This window comes from Oncorhynchus gorbuscha, linkage group LG11 (genome assembly GCF_021184085.1).
Source record: "Oncorhynchus gorbuscha isolate QuinsamMale2020 ecotype Even-year linkage group LG11, OgorEven_v1.0, whole genome shotgun sequence".
Taxonomy (NCBI): Eukaryota; Metazoa; Chordata; class Actinopteri; order Salmoniformes; family Salmonidae; genus Oncorhynchus; species Oncorhynchus gorbuscha.
The window spans coordinates 34334254-34353199 of NC_060183.1; the positions used below are offsets into that span (position 1 = coordinate 34334254).

Here is an 18946-nt window from a genome sequence, read left to right on the forward strand (position 1 = left end):
CACACTCACATGGGCATGTGCACGCACGCACACACACTTAGACCCAGTCCTACACTTCCCACACCACTATCACTCATGGTCACAACACCTCTCTGCTCACTGATCCTTTGGTAATAGATTGGTCCTAGTTTGATTGACAGGCGGTGGCCTGCCCCTGTGGCCCAGACTTGAGGTTGTGTAAACATTCACACTGGCTCCGGGGCCTAAGGCCAGCACGCCATCAGAGTAACACAATCCCTAGTCTGTCCACACAGAGCCCCCCCCCACCCTTAGCTCAATGGCACCCTTTCTGCCCTGGCCCACCACACATAATCAATGTTATTTTTTCTTCCATGCCAGCACAAACGTTAGCATTCCTGAGTGTTCCGCATCTCCACCACAGCCCCCGAGGCACTTGGGAATGACAGACGAGGAGAGTCGGAGAGGAGACAGAGATGAACGAGAGACACACTAGATTTAACAGTAGGGGCTTAATTGAGCATGTCAAGGAGACATGTTGAATGCTTTTGATCTCCTACTGTTAAATCTTCACAAAAACATGGCATGGCGAAACACCACAGGGAGAAGCATATTAATAACCCAAGAGCCAGATTGTGTTTTACTGTCTGGGGTTTCCCCATTGCTTAACAACAAGAGACCTCACCGAAGCAAAATCACTTTGTATAAGTCTGTTGTGGCCTTCAGCCTGACAATTTCCACTGAAACTGACTGAGGCCACTAGTTCAACTCGTAGTAGGGACTAACTCCCCTGGTATGAGGCAAAGCAAACAGTCACAGCACAAACACAGATTACAGCCATGACACACACACAGACACACACACACACACACACGGTCCTGTTCAGTAGGCAAAAAGGAAAAGTGCAACATTAATCGAAAATATGCTTTTCTCATTGGACACTTCCAGGTAGTTCCTCCCGGTTTCAGTCTGTTTCCTTCTGTTTGGTGCCTAATGAACAGGACCCTGGTACAGTGTAGCACTGAGAAATGAGTCATTGGTCTGTGTAAGCGATACAGAAAGGGCTGGGTGCCAATGGCCACCCTGGGTCATGTTCAGTAGAGACCAAAGTTTTTAAACATGGAAAAGAAGCATGTGTGTTTCTTATTTTGTGTGTTTCTTAAGTCAATTTTCTTCTATTTGCTGCCTAATGAACACTACTCTGGTACAGTGACATTTTTTATCACAGTCATTACTCACTGGTTAATCATTACAGATCACAGACCATGTTCAATGGTGCTTAATGGTATATTATACCAGACAACACTAGTACCTCATGTAATAGCCTGCATACACAATCAGTCAGCCAAATATTAGCTAACGTTGTCATTCATGATAAGGGGGTACATGCTACTACAATGGATCTAGTTAGGAGACAAAGTAATTAGCAACATTCACACTTTCACTTGAAAGAGCTAGCGTGAAATCACTGCCACAATCTCTGACAACTGGGACACTGCACTGGATTCATTTCTGGGTTTGTTTGAAGTTCGATAACCTAAAGTAGCAGGCGTAAAATAAACGCCTGAGTGGGGTCGAAGGAAACCGGAAGCATACGGTTTTCAGGCTTCGCCTCTTCTCTGCTTTTCTCCTGAAAACCGGATGATTCTGGATTTCACAGACCCACTGATGGTGTGTTAGGTAGAAATACATTCCAAACTGAGCAAAAACCTCACCGACTGCAGCTTACAGCAGTATGCAGCTAATCTTGGGCCTCACCCATTGCCTTACCGATTCTCAGAGAAATACCTGAGAAAGCCATAGGCCGCATTCCAGGGGGTCGGTGAAACAGTTGCGTAACAAAAATGTGAAAGACACTTACTCTATATTGCAGTCCAGTAGCCTATGTGTTGTGATAATTTGGTTGTTTGCTCTATAACCTGTTAGTTCATATTATATATACTGTAGGCCGAAAGCCCGAGACAATAAGAAGACACAGTGGCAGAATAAATTCAACCACACCTTTGTTTCATCACAAACCCAGCGAGCAAGTCCTCAAAGCATTTTGCATGTAACAAACAGTTACATAACCTACAGCATGGTCAAGCAAATTGTTTCTGATATTTTTGGACTACAAAACACCCATTGATTTAGAACCACGGAGAGTTACCTCAAGTCGAAAAGAGCTGCCTTCACTATTCCAGCACCATTTCAATTTCAACATTATCAAATCACCTACAGTTGAAGTCGGAAGTTTACATGCACCTGAGCCAAATACATTTAAACTCAAGTTTCACAATTCCTGAAATTTAATCCTCGTAAAAATTCCTTGTCTTAGGTCAGTTAGGATCACCACTTCATTTTAAGAATGTGAAATGTCCGAATAATAGTAGAGAGGATTATTTATTTATTTCATCACATTCCCAGTGGGTCAGCAGAAGTTTACATACACAATTAGTATTTGGTAGCAATGCCTTTAAATTGATTAACTTTGGTCAAATGTTTTGTGTAGCCTTCCTAAAGCTTCCCACAATAATTTGGGTGCATTTTGGCCTATTCCTCCTGACAGAGCTGGTGTAACTGAGTCAAGTTTGTAGGCCTCCTTGCTCGCACACGCTTTTTCAGTTTTGCCCACACATTTTCTATAGGATTGAGGTCAGGGCTTTGTGATGGCAATTCCAATACCTTGAATTTGTTGTCCTTAAGTCATTTTGCCCCAACTTTGGAAGTACGCTTGGGGTCATTGTCCATTTGGAAGACCCATTTGCATCTAACTTCCTGACTGATGTCTTGAGATGTCTCTTCAATATACCCACATAATTTTCCGTCCCCATGCCATCTATTTTGGAAGTGCACCAGTCCCTCCTGCAGCAAAGCACCCCCACAACATGATGCTGCCAACCCCGTGCTTCACGGTTGGGATGGTGTTCTTTGGCTTGCAAGCCTCCCCATTTTCCCTCCAAACATAACAATGGTCATTATGGCCAAACAGTTCTATTTTTGTTTCATCAGACCAGAGGACATTCCTCCAAAAAGTACGATCTTTGTCCACATGTGCAGTTGCAAACTGTAGTCTGTTTTTTTTTATGGCGGTTTTGGAGCAGTGGCTTCTTCCTTGCTGAGCGGCCTTTCAGGTTATGTAGATATAGGACTTGTTTCACTGTGGATATAGATACTTTTGTACCAGTTTCCTTCAGCATCTTCACGAGGTCCTTTGCTGCTGTTCTGGGATTGATTTGCAACTCAATTGATTTGATTTTCGCACGGTCATCTATAGGAGAAAGAACATGTCTCCTTCCTCAGCGGTATGACGGCTGCGTGGGCCCATGGTGTTTATACTTGGGTACTATTGTTTGTACCTTCTGGCATTTGGAAATTGCTCCCAAGGATGAACCAGACTTGTGGAGGTCTACACTTTTTTTTCTGAGGTCTTGGATAATTTATTTTGATTTCCCCATGATGTCAAGCAAAGATGCACCGAGTTCGAAGGCAGGCCTTGAAATACATCCACAGGTACACCTCCAATTGACTCAAATCATGTCAATTAGCCTATCAGAAGCTTCTAAAGCCATTACATAACTTTCTGAAATTTTCCAAGCTGTTTAATTAAAGGCACAGTTAATTTAGTGTATGTGAACTTTTGACCCACTGAAATTGTGATACAGTGAATTATTAGTGAAATAATCTTTCTGTAAACAATTGCTGGAAAAATTACTTGTGTCATGCACGAACTTGATGTCCTAACCAACTTGGAACAAGACATTTGTGGTTGAAAAATGTGGTTGAAAAATGACTTTTAATGACTCAAATCCTAAGTGTAAGTAAACTTCCGACTTCAACTGTCTGTTTAATATAGTGGAAAGACACCAAAAACAACTTAGTCCAATCAATGTAAGCTCAATATTATGTGGCTGTCCATTGTACTAATTTGTGTGTTTGTGTGTGCGTGCAAGTAGAAAAAAACATGTTGACTCACCCTACTTGTAGAGAAACGCCAATAACTGATCATCTCTTGTTGGCTAAGAACACACTTGAAGTTTTTGTATACGCTTGAAGTTTTGGTTGTCCTAGGCTACCTGGCTAAAATGCTTGCTCGCTAGCCTATCTTCCTTTCATGGCCATCTATGTGCCAGGCCAGCTAGCTAACATTAGCCTATTAGATCTAGCTACTTCCATCCTCTCAGGCCAGGGGCACAATGTATGAATTTATGGTTGGATCATAATCGCCATTTATAATCATTGGCCGGTACGGAGAATGAAGTAAAACCACAAGTCCAAATCCCTATCTCCATCCATGGCTAATTTAGGAAAAGGGATAGTTTTAGCTAGCTAGCCACCGGAGGACAACGACACAATGAGATGCAACTATTCAAGTTTTTTTGCTATAAATGCCGTTCTGCTTTTGATGTGATTGTTCTGAAGTCAAATCCAAACTGGCTACCCTTGACACTTTTTTAGTGCGCCAGGAACATTCACAGTTGAGCTCACTCAGTTTAGCTCAACGCTAACTGGCTATTATAATTATAATTTTTAAAAATCAAAGTAGGCCAAATGCTCGGTGGCTTCTCTTACATTCAATGCTACGGGCGGCAACAATGTCACTCTTTTTTACCAGACAGCATCAGATAGATGGGCTACACATACTGAGAAAGAGGGGTGCTGTTTCGTTCACTTGGATGCTTCTCCAGTGAGACACGTTCAGCCTCTTGCGAATTGAAAGAAAATTATGAAACAGAGATGTTCTGAGGTTTGGTGAGTGACTACTATGTAGGCGGCCTGAAATGTGGCCATACTGTTGAGGTCAATGACACCCTTGTACACTGACCCCTCACCGCTACATCCTTTACCTCCACCCTTCCCCATTCCTACCCCTGTTCCCGTCCCTGCCCATCACCTGTCTCTGGAGAACTCCCAGCGTGGGTCCTCTGGGAGGTCGTACTCTGGGATGGGGTCGTCATGGCCGGCCGAGCTGCGTCGTGTGGTGATGCGGACCAATGGGGTGCTGGAGTTCATCGAGGAGCTGGAGTCATTTGACACCTGTAGGAGACGACAGATTGGCTGATCACCTGAGCCTAGATACACTGGTCAAATAAGAAATGGCAGGGATAGGCATGTGTGTGTGTTTGTATTACTACTATTGTGAGGACCAGGAGTGTAGGTGGGTAGGTGTGTGTGGGCGCACACGTGTCTGTGTGATGAAAAAAAATCTAAAGATCAAATGCCTCATTACATGGGCTTTAAATTATATTGATACTGTGCAAATCAACATATTCTTCATGCTTTTTAAAAAGCAAGTTAATGCATGTTAGGGATCATTAGTGATCACATCTCAGTGCTAGAGTAACGTTCTATCTGATGAATGTGTCCGTTTATCATTGTCCTCAGGGCTCTTCTCTCCTTCCTGCTCCAACCTTACCTTGACACTGGAACCACCCATCTCTCGCAGGAATGTAATCCATCACCTTTTGTACCTCTTGGAGTTTGTTTTCCCCTTGAGGGAAAGGCATCACTCACAGAGAGGTCGAGGAGCTAGAACAGGAGCTAGAGGTGCTGGAGAGCAGTGCTAACATGCTCAGACACCATGCACTGTAGCTATCTGTCTTTCAGTGGAGTTAACTGATGCATAGCACCTCAAGCAGTGCGATGTATTAGTTACAGTAGTCTTATTAAAATCCACTTCCCCTGAACAGCTAAATTAACTGGGCTCTCAAATCAGAGTCCCAGTAACCCAATTGATCTATGTCAGGAATACAAATGCGGTGGAACTTTTTGGGTGTTTTCTGCTCTTGGTAGGTAAACCTTGGACTATTTTCTGTTGTTTTTATTTAAGATGGAGTATATGGGGCTTTTCACACTGCTGAACCTGAACCAAACCAAGCTGTACTGAGCTGGCCTGGTTACACATCCACCATAGTAGCTGAAACCATGAACAAATAAAATCCCAGTCAGTACAGTTTGGTTTGGGTCGGCACAATAGTGTGAAAAGAGAATTGTGTATACATGCATGTGTGTGTGGAGTTTGTCTTCTTATGGGTGTTAAATGCCTTGGAAACCCCTTATCTACTTTCTGTTACCTGGCGACGCAGAGGTATCTGCTTGCTGAGTTTGTGGACTGCTGGCTGGTTCCCGAAGTCAGGCTTCTTAGCCGTATTCCTCATCCGGCACACCACCACGATGACCACCATACAGGCGATCAGGAACACCCCGATGCAGTATATGGCTATCTCCACGTAGTCAGGTGATGTCAGACCCGTCACTGTCTCTTCCTTATTGGCTGTTTGGGGAGCGGGGGGGGGGAGTGTCAGGGAGGGATAGAAAGTGGAACGTAGAGGCACATACTGACTCATGACATAATGTACACAAACACACGGACGTGGGCACACAGACACTTAAACAAAAAAGACATGGACACATCTGATAGACGCACATGTATGAACAGAACACATGCCATGGAAACGACACACACACACACACACACGTCATTGCTAGATAGACAAACAAAACATAAATAATGAGAAAGACGCACACATGTTTCTCTCTCCATCCCCCTCCCTCTACTCTCTCTTCTTCACACAACCATCTACTGCCCAACTAGGACAGACAGAAAATGGAATTGATCTAAGAAGAGGGGCTAAACCATAGAAATATAATCATTCTGATTCTACTTTTACAAGGTAAATACACTGAGCTCAAACAGGGGGCTGTACTAAGTGCCTACATTCAGGGTTACTTGACACACCACACACATGCAGGGTGAAGGCACACATGCACACACACAAACGTTCTCCCTCCCTCTCTCACCTGGATACACACACGCTTCACATCAGACTGCAAACAAGTGAGTTGTGCCCTTTGTGGCGATATATGGCCTGAGCTTCCTGTCTGTAGGAAATGGGTCTGGGTCTGTCTCTGTGTGGCTATAGGACCACAGCCTGTTCCATAATGCATGTCATCCACCCATGGCTACAAACAATGCCCTTGTACTGTGCAGCCAGGGGGAAGTAACATGTAGGAACCTTTCTCCAGTCGGCTTCGTATCACCTGGTCCAAAACCCACAACGCAACACAGAAGGCAGAAGAGCTATGCAGGCGCCACCAGAGCAGATACATGGGGACTAGGGCAATAAATTAAATGATACTATTCGCCAAGAAATTAAATCCAATCAAAGAACAATGTTCATCCCCCGAATACATCGTGAAATTCTTTGACAAGCCCATTGCTTGACCAGCACATTGACAAGCCCTTAACCAACATTGCAGTTTTAAGGAAAATAAGAGTTGAGAAAATATTTACTAAATAAACTAAAGTTTTAAAAAAGTAACACAATAAAATAACAATAACAAGGCTATATATACAGGAGGTACCGGTACCGAATCAATGTGCAGGGGTACAAGTTAGTTGAGGTAATTGAAGTAATATGTACATGTAAATAGGGGTAAAGCAACTATGCATAATAATAGTATTTTGTTCAGAGACAAAGCAAGGCCATTATCTGGGAGGGCATTGAGGGGATTTTTGTACCTGCTGTCTGTTCATGTTGTGGATTACAGGAGATTAAGTGCTATCATCCATCTCATTTAATGTCCAGAGTCCAGACATCTTACCCACCCTACATACATGTAGATGTATTAATGTTGGCCAACTGTTGCCTGAACTGAAACTCTAAGGAATGAGCATACGTGTTCTATTTATATGGACTTTAACTGTGTTTGGTATATACAGTGGGGTTCGAAATGATTGATATCCTTGATAAAGATGAGCAAAAATGATTGTATAAAATAAATAATTGAAACAGTGAGCTATATTGTATGCTCCAAACATTTTGGAAACTCTATTCTTTTATATGAATATAAATGCTCAGAGAAAGTGATTGTTTAACAGTAATATTTTTTTTTCTCTCAAAAAGGTAGGAGTCTGTTTTTAATACATTTCAATAGCTCATCTCGTGAAGATAATGGCACTGAGACATTTTCTAAAATGTTTTATGAGTTGAACACGTTGGGAGGGATCTTAGACCATTACTCTATACAGAATCCTTCCAGATGCTTGATATCCTTTGTCTAAGTTTATGGACTTGAAAATGGGTTTCAAATCCAGAGACAGATGGCCATTGCAAAATGTTGATTTTGTGGCAAATAACCAGGTTTCCAGTCAACCTTTTTATGTTGGATAAAAAAATGTGACGACAGGCCTGATCAAAATTTGTTGGTAAACCTTCCAAATGTCAACAAAACAAAATATGCTAGACAATGTGGGATCTTTTTGTGTCGGTAAAATGTATTATGCAAGAAATGGAAGTGGAAATGCCTTTATGCGCAAATATCGATATAATAATAACCATCTTATCAAACTTGGAGTCACGAGATTATATGGTGTGTGTGGTCCTCTCACTCGCGAAAGCATGCAGTTTATTATGCTACAGATGAAATCAATTATGATGAACTTCACAGGGTGGTGAAAATGCACTGTGATGAGCTTGATAGTTGCTTTTTCCCCCCACAATAATCTCATCATGTAGGCTATACAAGCGAGCTGTTCTATATCGAGTGCACGTGCCAAGACCAGAGTGGGCACATTTGCTATGTAAGAAATATTTTTTGTGACAAAACCATCAGTAGAGTTGAAAATGCTATGGAAACCGATTTAACTTGTATGTTTTATTCGGTACATGGGAATTTAACCTATTATTATTATTTTTATGTTATTTTAATGTGCACTACATCATCAAGCACAGCCTTTTACCGTCAACAAGTCAATTGGATGGAAACACATCTCTGGTGGGAAAGTACGCATATTGTTTATGTATTTTTGTTATATTAGCATGAAAATCTGTCGCTATTTGGATGGAAACCTAGCTATAGAACAGTGGAGGCTGCTGAGGGGAGGACGGCTCATAATAATGGCTGGAATGCAATCAATGGTTGGTATCATACGTGGTTTCCATGTGGCTGGAAACCACGTATGACCCCTCCTCCCCACAGCAGCCTCCACTGCTATAGAACCATTTCTTTATGGACTCTGAAGTGTTATTGGGGTTATTGTCTTGCTGAAAGATCCATTTGCGGCCAAGTTTCAGCCTCCTGGGGGAGGACACCAGGTATTTGGCTAAAATGTCCCGGTGCTGGGTAAAGTTCATGATGCGTTGACCAGCCAGCGTTGACCTTAAAGGCCCCAAAGACCAGTGGAAGCAAAATAGCGCCAGAACCACCACCATATTTTACAAGTAGGTATGGCGTTCTTTTCTGTTCATGTATTCTCATTTCGATGCGTGGCCAAAGAGCTCTATTTTCATGTCATCCAACATATGTAAATGCCTGGAGTTTGCTAAACGGCATTGGCACTTGGATTGAAACTGGTGCTTTGGTCAGAGGGCATGAAAATAGAGCTCTTTGGCCATGGACACAAGTGGTGGGTTTGCAGTCAAAATGAGAATACATAAGCAGAAAAGAAAATCTCTTTCTCTGAGCAATTGTATTAGTATAAAATAATATAGCTCAGTATTTGAATTAGTTATTTTATACAGTTATTTTTGCAAATCTTTATCAAGGGTGTCAATGACCCCATGCTAAATCTATGGATGTTTGTCAGTGCAGACATGAGGAACACAGACACACTCACACAGACACACATTTAAAAGACACACACACAATCGTGCAGACACAGGGACACACACATACATTTAAACTAGGACTGCCAAACGATAAAATGTTCTAATCGAGTTAATCGTATGACGATTTGATTAATCGCAAATTCAGAATTCACTCAAATTAAGATGTCATTTAAGATTGTTTATACAAAAAGCATTACAAGAATAATGACGTCTTGATTTATCCCAAAATAATGGTTATAATAATTAGGTAAATTGATAAAACACACCTTCTTTCATAAAGCACACCTTCTTTAACCTCAATGTCAACTTGTTTTGGAGACAACATTGTTTTTAGCAGTATATATATTATGTATTTTCATGTTTTCAGTTGATTTTGAACGCTTTCATTAATCACAATTGAAAAAAAGTGTGCACTAAAATCAAGTTAACTGATTAACTCTTTAAACACACACGCACTAAATCAAATATATTGAATACATTTAAAAATATTGGCCCTGATAATTGAGAAAGTCAAGCCGTGAGTATTCCAGCTGTGACATTCTTTTTTATTATCTCAAGGAGAAATAATAAAAAGGCAATCAATTATCAGAGTCAGGAAAGACGTGGAGCCATGAGGGAGTTTTTATTAATTCTCAGGAAATGACAGAGAAGCCACTGACACCGACAGACAGAATCACCAAGACAAACAGACACCCTTCTTCTGTAAAAACGTGCAGTCCGAGCCAAAATGTATGTAGCACCAACATACTTTCCCCGAGAACCAGGGGAGAGAGATGAGGGAGGGGGAGAGAGAGGCAAACCTCCTCTTGAGTAACGAGACACTCAAGCCATTCGGGTTATAATAAGTCGGGTTATAATAAGCTTAGAGCAAATGTCTCTTTATCTGGCCCCTTGCTTTCAACACATCAAGATAACAAAATATATGTGATACATATTCCTGCTCTAATATTACACCGAATTAGATGTTGAGTTGTTGACTGTAAGTTCATCATTGTATTCTGATATTTTGTTATTTTGTTGAGTTTGTGTGTCTTTCACTCCAAAGGAGATTTTCACTTCTCCCTTCTTCCCATAGAAATCATCAAAATAACTTTATTGACCGAATGTTTAAAACCGTTAGTGAATGACATTGAGAGAGAGTGAGAGAGAGTGAGGGGAAAGGGAGGGCAGTATATGAGTGTATATACCTGGAAGCACCGTCAACCAAGCAGTGTGATAGGAGATCCCAATAGAATTACCCGCCAAGCAGGTATACTCCCCAGCATCCTCGTAAGTGACATTGGGGAGGTAGAGGACTTCAATCTCCTTGTCCGTGGTGTTTACACCTGCGGTCTGGGAGAGGGTTAGGAGTAGTTGTGGAGGAGGAGGATGAGAGAGGAAGGGTAGAAGAAGAAAGGGAGGAAGAGGAGAAAGAGAAGGGGCAGGTCGATGGGAGAGGAGGGGTGGAGGAGAAGTATAAGGAAGAGACAGGGATGGAGGAGAATGAAGAGGAAGAGACATGGATGGAGGATGAGAAAGGGAGGGTGGACGTTAAAAGGATAAATTATATTTAAGGGGTGAGTAGGAAGAAAGTAAGATAAAGGGAAGGAGTGAGAGTAGCAATGGAGGGGGGAAAAATAGCAGAGAGGAGAGAAGAGGAGGAAAAGCAGAGGTAACAATTAGACCCACAACACCATGAGAGAGGAGTAGCTGGATGGTGTCCATAGCTGGGAGGAGAACGGTCGTCCCATCTATAGAGAGAGAGAGAGTAGATGGGAGGAGCTTCCAGAGAAGGGAAGGAGGGTCCAGCGAGGGAGGGTCTTCAAAACAAACAGGAAGAGCACCTTGTACCACAAGAAATAATAGCAAACACAATACACCAAAACACGTGATAAAAATACCCTTCACCCACAACACCAGAGCCCAATCGTATCCACACCAGGCCTGGGCATGCACAGTACACACAACCACAGAAGAGGAAGGCAATCACCTATGCCCTTACACATCACACCATTCAAATGGGGGGGGGGTGAAGAAGAAGAGAGAGAGAGAGACAGAGTTGAAAGGTCTGAGATGGATGTAGCAGGATAGTGTGAGTGTGCAGGTACAGTTGGCATTTCCATGGCTGTACAGTCACAGTCAGTAGTTACAGTAGAAAGGATCAGTCAGTCCACAACCCAGCAGGAACTAAGACCACCACACCGAACCGGGTCAGTGACAGGCCCAAAGAGACCACACGGGAGGTGGTCAACAGAGGTCAAGGATCAGGGGTCAGCGGTTACCTGGGATGACCGTCAGCCAGCCCGACTGGTTGACCTCCCCTATATAATTGGAGACTTTACAGGTATACTCTCCGGCGTCCTCCTCAGTCACGTTGGTGAGCGTGAGCACCTCCACATCCGAGCTATTGATGCCTGAGCGCTGGGGTGTGTGAGCCGCACGCACACACACATGTCCACCCATGCACAAACAACCAAACACACACGTACACGGCAGCAGGGGGACAAAACAAAACACAGGCCTGTTACTATCACATCTGCACCTCAGTGCAGGGAAAGGAGGTTACAGGAGCCGCCACCCAGACAGGAATACAGCGAGTGTTCCAGTAGTATAGAGGGAAAAGGGATATTTATTATTACTTGTAAAGGAGAGAGACAGATGTGATAGTAACAAAAATGCTGTTTTTATAAATGGCAAAAAAGTTACCTGAAAACAAAAAAATGATTAGCCTACACTTTGAAGAAAAATAATACGTGAAAAACTGAGAGTGTCAATCGGGTAATCAGATGTCACAAGAAAGAGGAACCAATCATTTTCACTGATCAGGTCAAAACAGCCAATGAGGGGCCAGGGAGGGCTGGAACGTACCTTCAGTACACGGACGTAGGGGTGTCCATCTGGGCCGGTGCGACTACCATTCTTCTGGATGTGCTGCAGCCACTGGATGTGGGGCTGAGCATCACTGTACACCTTACACACGAAGCGTGCGTCCTCCCCTACATTCACACTGGTGTTGGCTGGCAGCCCTGCCTGGAGAATGGGCCTATGAGGGGACCGTTCTAAGATGGAGAGAGAAAAGGGGAGATGTGTTATGGTGAGTTAGTTTGTGCTTGAGACATCACCATTGGCCATTTCAAACCCCAACCTTGCACCATACACCCTTTGGTAAAAGACAGATTTGTATTTCTAATATCAATGACAGCCAATTGATCAACTAAGCTAGATCACAACGGGGTACCTTGGGAATAAGCATTATGACACAGACTTCATTTTGTCTAAGGAACTGAAAACGAGCACAGAATACTTGGGGGTGAGGGTTCGGAGAGTCAGGTGGGGTGGTTTGAGGCCTGAGGGGCACTGGTTCGGTTAAATAATCAAATCAAATCAAAATGACATTTATTTATATAGCCCTTCGTACATCAGCTGATATCTCAAAGTGCTGTACAGAAACCCAGCCTAAAACCCCAAACAGCAAGCAATACAGGTGTAGAAGCATGGTGGCTAGGAAAAACTCCCTAGAAAGGCCAAAACCTAGGAAGAAACCTAGAGAGGAACCAGGCTATGTGGGGTGGCCAGTCCCCTTCTGGCTGTGCCGGGTGGAGATTATAACAGAACATGGCCAAGATGTTCAAATGTTCATAAATGACCAGCATGGTCCAATAATAATAAGGCAGAACAGTTGAAACTGGAGCAGCAGCACGGCCAGGTGGACTGGGGACAGCAAGGAGTCATCATGTCAGGTAGTCCTGGGGCACGGGCCTAGGGCTCAGGTCCTCCGAGAGAGAGAAAGAATGAGAGAAAGAGAGAATTAGAGAGAGCATAATTAAATTCACACTGGACACCGGATAGGACAGGAGAAGTATTCCAGATATAACAAACTGACCCTAGCCCCCCGACACATAAACTACTGCAGCATAAATACTGGAGGCTGAGACAGGAGGGGTCAGGAGACACTGTGTCCTCTTCCGAGGACACCCCCGGACAGGGCCAAACAGGAAGGATATAACCCCACCCACTTTGCCAAAGCACAGCCCCCACACCACTAGAGGGATTTCTTCAACCACCAACTTACCATCCTGAGACAAGGCCGAGTAGGGGGGCAACCCAGACAGGAAGATCACATCAGTGACTCAACCCAACTCAAGTGACACACCTCTCCCAGGGACGGTATGAAAGAGCCCCAGTAAGCCAGTGATTCAGCCCCTGTAATAGGGTTAGAGGCAGAGAATCCCAGTGGAAAGAGGGGAACCGGCCAGGCAGAGACAGCAAGGGCGGTTCGTTGCTCCAGAGCCTTTCCGTTCACCTTCCCACTCCTGGGCCAGACTACACTCAATCATATGACCCACTGAAGAGATGAGTCTTCTGTAAAGACTTAAAGGTTGAGACCGAGTTTGCGTCTCTTACATGGGTAGGCAGACCATTCCATAAAAATGGAGCTCTATAGGAGAAAGCCCTGCCTCCAGCTGTTTGCTTAGAAATTCTAGGGACAATTAGGAGGCCTGCGTCTTGTGACCGTAGTGTACGTGTAGGTATGTACGGCAGGACCAAATCAGAGGAGGAGCAAGCCCATGTAATGCTTTGTAGGTTAGCAGTAAAACCTTGAAATCAGCCCTTGCCTTGACAGGAAGCCAGTGAGGCTAGCACTGGAGTAATATGATCACATTTTTTGGTTCTAGGCAGGATTCTAGTAGCCGTATTTAGCACTAACTGAAATGTATTTTGTGCTTTATCCGGGTAGCCGGAAAGTAGAGTATTGCAGTATTTTAACCTTGAAGTGACAAAAGCATGGATACATTTTTCTGCATCATTTTTGGACAGAAAGTTTCTGATTTTTGCAATATTACGTAGATGGAAAAAAGCGGGCTTAGAATGAAGAAGAATGAGGGCTTATAAGTGGGTGGCAGAGAAAAGAGAGGAGGGGTGGGAAAAAAATATAGCGAATAAAGGGAGCTCAACAGACAGAGTGAAAAGAGAAAGAAAGAGGGGTGAAGAGGGTGAATAAAAAAAGAAAGGTAGAGAGACAACTTTCATACACTGTGTGTCAGTCTGTCAAGAGTTTTGCCACTAGTAATCTTCCTCCGTGCTGTTCCTCTGTCCATCAGAAGGCCAAATGGCTACTCTCTCTCTGTCAGATCAGATGATTCCCACCCCTCCCTCCTCTCACTCTCCCTCCTCCCTACGCATTCCTTGGACTCGCCGTGTTTATTGTCTCTCTACCCTGCTCCTTCCATCCCTCGTGTGTGTGTTTGTGCATGTATGCGTATGTGTGTGTGTGCGCGTGCATGTGTGTTAGTGGTTTAGCGGACTCATGTGGAACTTGTCTGAAGTCATCATATAGTCTTGATGGCTGCTTGGCGTTGCAACTGATGACTTATTCACCAGTCTGCTCTCTGACCACACTGACTCGAGTGTTTCAGTGAAATGAATGTTTGTGACTCGAGTGTTTCTGTGAAATATATGGTTGTTTGCATGTATAGCATATGTCAGGTGTGGATCTATCCATAACTGCATGGATAACATGGTGACTATGACGTACTATCCATATATGTTATAGACACCATGCTATCCTTGCATCTATGGAGAGAACAAGACCTGACACATACTGTACACACACACCCACTCTGCCCTTTTATTATCCCGATCCACTCACCCGAATCAAATACAAAAATCTATTTATCAATGAAGTCATTAGTAAAGTACTTATGGCTGCTGGGAGTTGGAGTTGAGGAAAGGGACAGACTTCTGTGGCGTCTAAGCAGCACCACTAAACTCTGGGTAACCTGGCGGCTTGACACGCAGGGCCCTGGGGGTCAGGGAGGGGTTGTTGATCGGAGGGGGATAGGGCCAGGCCCGGACCAGGGAAAGAAAGTGAAGAAGGAGTGAAAGAAAAGTGGAGGGGACTGGGCATAAACAAAGTGCCCGCGGGGTGACTGGGTACCCCTGTGGGTGAGCAGGCTGGTGAAGGCCAACGGGTACCATTTGCTGACCTCTCGGAGACGCTCAGTCAGGAGGGCACAGATCTGTGTGTGTATGCGCACGGCGGTGTGAGTGAGTGTGTGTGTGCACTGCATGTATGTGTGTGTGTGTTTCTCTGGGGGGCCCTCCCCCGCGCCCGTGGACAGTTTCAGCCAGAAAAGGCGTGTCTAGCTTTGTTTTTAATGTCTGATCCTGTTGGTCATTTGGGCCCAAAAGCACGATAAGAACTGCCTTCCAGACACTCTCTCCCCCTCCATCTCTCTTTCTGTCTCCACCCCTTCTCTCACTCTATTAAACAGCAAAATTCAGTAAAATTAAGCAAGAGGTTGTGGGGGGGGGGTGGGGGGGTTAGTCTGGAGCCGGACATAAAGAGGGTTTACTGCTGAGCAATAAAACAGAACAAAAAACAGAAACAGAGTCTGAAGGAGAGCTTTAGTTAATCCCATAGCAAGGGGGCCTGGAAGGGCGAGAGTGTGTGCGTGTGTGCGTGTGTGCGTGTGTGTGTGTGTGTGTGTGTGTGTGTGTGTGTGTGTGTGCACGCGCATCTGGAGGCTACAACAGTGAGGTATTTGGGGGTATTTACACTCAGGATTCCATCTCTTGTCTGATAGTGTTGTGAACATTGCCCTTTATTACCATGGAGACCCTGACAGAAGGCTAGTGCAAATGAACACAGAGGGTGTCAACTCTCCTGAGAGCTTTACAATAGAATCCAAGACCTCTGGGAATTAAACCACAATGTATTGTGTATTGACCTACTGGTTATCAGTAAGGCATTGATGAACAGTGCGGGGTATTTGCCCCTAGATGCTGATCTGTGGTCAGTTTTTCATTTTCTCCACTAATGGTTAAAGTTAGGAATGGGGGAGGGAAAGCTGATCCTAGATCTGTACCTAGGGTAAAGGTCTCACCGGAAATTGATGAACCCTAGAGGACAGAAGTGCTTTGATGCCCACTGGCTGTTTTTCATGTGGTACAGTAAAGACAACTGGGAAACAAATAGATACAGATTAAAACAATGGCCAAAGACCCCCCACACACACATTGTGGCTGGTCCAATTACCGCATAACTGTTTAACCGACTGTTATTTTTATTTATTTAAAAAATATATTATATATATTATATAGAGGAGTAGCCAGGTGGATTATATAATATATTATTTAACCAGGTAGGCAAGTTGAGAACAAGTTCTCATTTACAATTGCGACCTGGCCAAGATAAAGCAAAGCAGTTCGACACATACAGCAACACAGAGTTACACATGGAGTAAAACAAACATACAGTCAATAATACAGTATAAACTAGTCTATATACGATGTGAGCGAATGACGTGAGATAAGGGAGGTAAAGGCAAAACAAAGGCCATGGTGGCAAAGTAAATATAATATAGCAAGTACAACACTGGAATGGTAGATTTGCAGTGGAAGAATGTGCAAAGTAGAAATAAAAATAATGGGGTGCAAAGGAGCAAAATAAATAAATAAAATAAATACAGTAAGGAAAGAGGTAGTTGTTTGGGCTAAATTATAGGTGGGCTATGTACAGGTGCAGTAATCTGTGAGCTGCTCTGACAGTTGGTGCTTAAAGCTAGTGAGGGAGATAAGTGTTTCCAGTTTCAGAGATTTTTGTAGTTCGTTCCAGTCATTGGCAGCAGAGAACTGGAAGGAGAGGCGGCCAAAGAAATAATTGGTTTTGGGGGTGACCAGAGAGATATACCTGCTGGAGCGCGTGCTACAGGTGGGTGATGCTATGGTGACCAGCGAGCTGACATAAGGGGGGAATTTACCTAGCAGGGGCTTGTAGATGATATGGAGCCAGTGGGTTTGGCGACGAGTATGAAGTGAGGGCCAGCCAACGAGAGCGTACAGGTCGCAATGGTGGGTAGTATATGGGGCTTTGGTGACAAAACGGATTGCACTGTGATAGACTGCATCCAATTTGTTGAGTAGGGTATTGGAGGCTATTTTGTAAATGACATCGCCGAAGTCGAGGATTGGTAGGATGGTCAGTTTTACAAGGGTATGTTTGGTAGCATGAGTGAAGGATGCTTAGTTGCGAAATAGGAAGCCAAATCTAGATTTAACTTTGGATTGGAGATGTTTGATGTGGGTCTGGAAGGAGAGGTTACGGTCTAACCAGACACCTAGGTATTTGTAGTTGTCCACGTATTCTAAGTCAGAGCCGTCCAGAGTAGTGATGTTGGACAGGCGGGCAGGTGCAGGCAGCGATCGGTTGAAGAGCACGCATTTAGTTTTACTTGTATTTAAGAGCAATAGGATGCCACGGAAGGAGAGTTGTATGGCATTGAAGCTTGCCTGGAGGGTTGTTAACACAGTGTCCAAAGAAGGGCCAGAAGTATACAGAATGGTGTCGTCTGCGTTGAGGTGGATCAGAGACTCACCAGCAGCAAGACCGACATCATTGATGTATACAGAGAAGAGAGTCGGTTCAAGAATTGAACCCTGTGGCACCCCCATAGAGACTGCCAGAGGTCCAGACAGCAGACCCTCCGATTTGACACACTGAACTCTATCAGAGAAGTAGTTGGTGAACCAGGCGAGGCAATCATTTGAGAAACCAAGGCTTTCGAGTCTGCCGATGAGGATGTGGTGATTGACAGAGTCGAAAGCCTTGGCCAGATCAATGAATACGGCTGCACAGTAATGTTTCTTATCGATGGCGGTTAAGATATCGTTTAGGACCTTGAGCGTGGCTGAGGTGCACCCATGACCAGCTCTGAAACCAGATTGCATAGCAGAGAAGGTATGGTGAGATTCGAAATGGTCGGTAATCTGTTTGTTGACTTGGCTTTCGAAGACCTTAGAAAGGCAAGGTAGGATAGATATAGGTCTGTAGCAGTTTGGGTCAAGAGTGTCCACCCCTTTGAAGAGGGGGATGACCGCAGCTGCTTTCCAATTTTTGGGAATCTCAGACGACACGAAAGAGAGGTTGAACAGGCTAGTAATAGGGGAAGCAACAATTTCGGCTGATAATTTTAGAAAGACAGGGTCCAGATTGTCTAGCCCGGCTGATTTGTAGGGGTCCAGATTTTTCAGCTCTTTCAGAACATCAGCTGACTGGATTTGGGAGAAGGAGAAATGGGGAAGGCTTGGGCGAGTTGCTGTGGGGGGTGCAGTGCTGTTGACCGGGGTAGGAGTAGCCAGGTGGAAAGCATGGCCGGCCGTAGAAAAATGCTTATTGAAATTCTCAATGATGGTGGATTTATCAGTGGCGACAGTGTTTCCTATCTTCAGTGCAGTGGGCAGCTGGGAGGAGGTGTTCTTTTTCTCCATGGACTTTACAATGTCCCAGAACTTTTTTGAGTTAGTGTTGCAGGATGAATGCATGACAGTTATGGATGAAGACTGTCATGAAAATAAAATAAAAAAATATATATACTATTTCAGGGTTTTTTAGGTTACTACATTATTCTTTATGTTAT

General features: G+C 44.0%; 1 protein-coding gene across 5 annotated transcripts in view; it reads right to left on the reverse strand.

Annotated features, from left to right (window-relative positions):
- LOC124048540 (fibroblast growth factor receptor 2-like) overlaps nt 1–18946 on the reverse strand; it is a 98475-nt gene that overhangs the window by 26215 nt on the left and 53314 nt on the right. For 2 of the 5 annotated variants that reach the window (XM_046369423.1, XM_046369418.1), the window contains 4 exons: nt 12396–12586; nt 10736–10880; nt 6006–6211; nt 4832–4974 (listed from right to left, as the gene is read on the reverse strand). In XM_046369423.1, coding sequence (XP_046225379.1) covers nt 4832–4974; nt 6006–6211; nt 10736–10880; nt 12396–12586 — 685 coding nt within the window. Of the gene's footprint in view, nt 1–4831; nt 4975–6005; nt 6212–10735; nt 10881–11809; nt 11949–12395; nt 12587–18946 lie in introns of all 5 variants that reach the window. The other 3 variants (XM_046369419.1, XM_046369422.1, XM_046369421.1) reach the window with 3 other exon arrangements.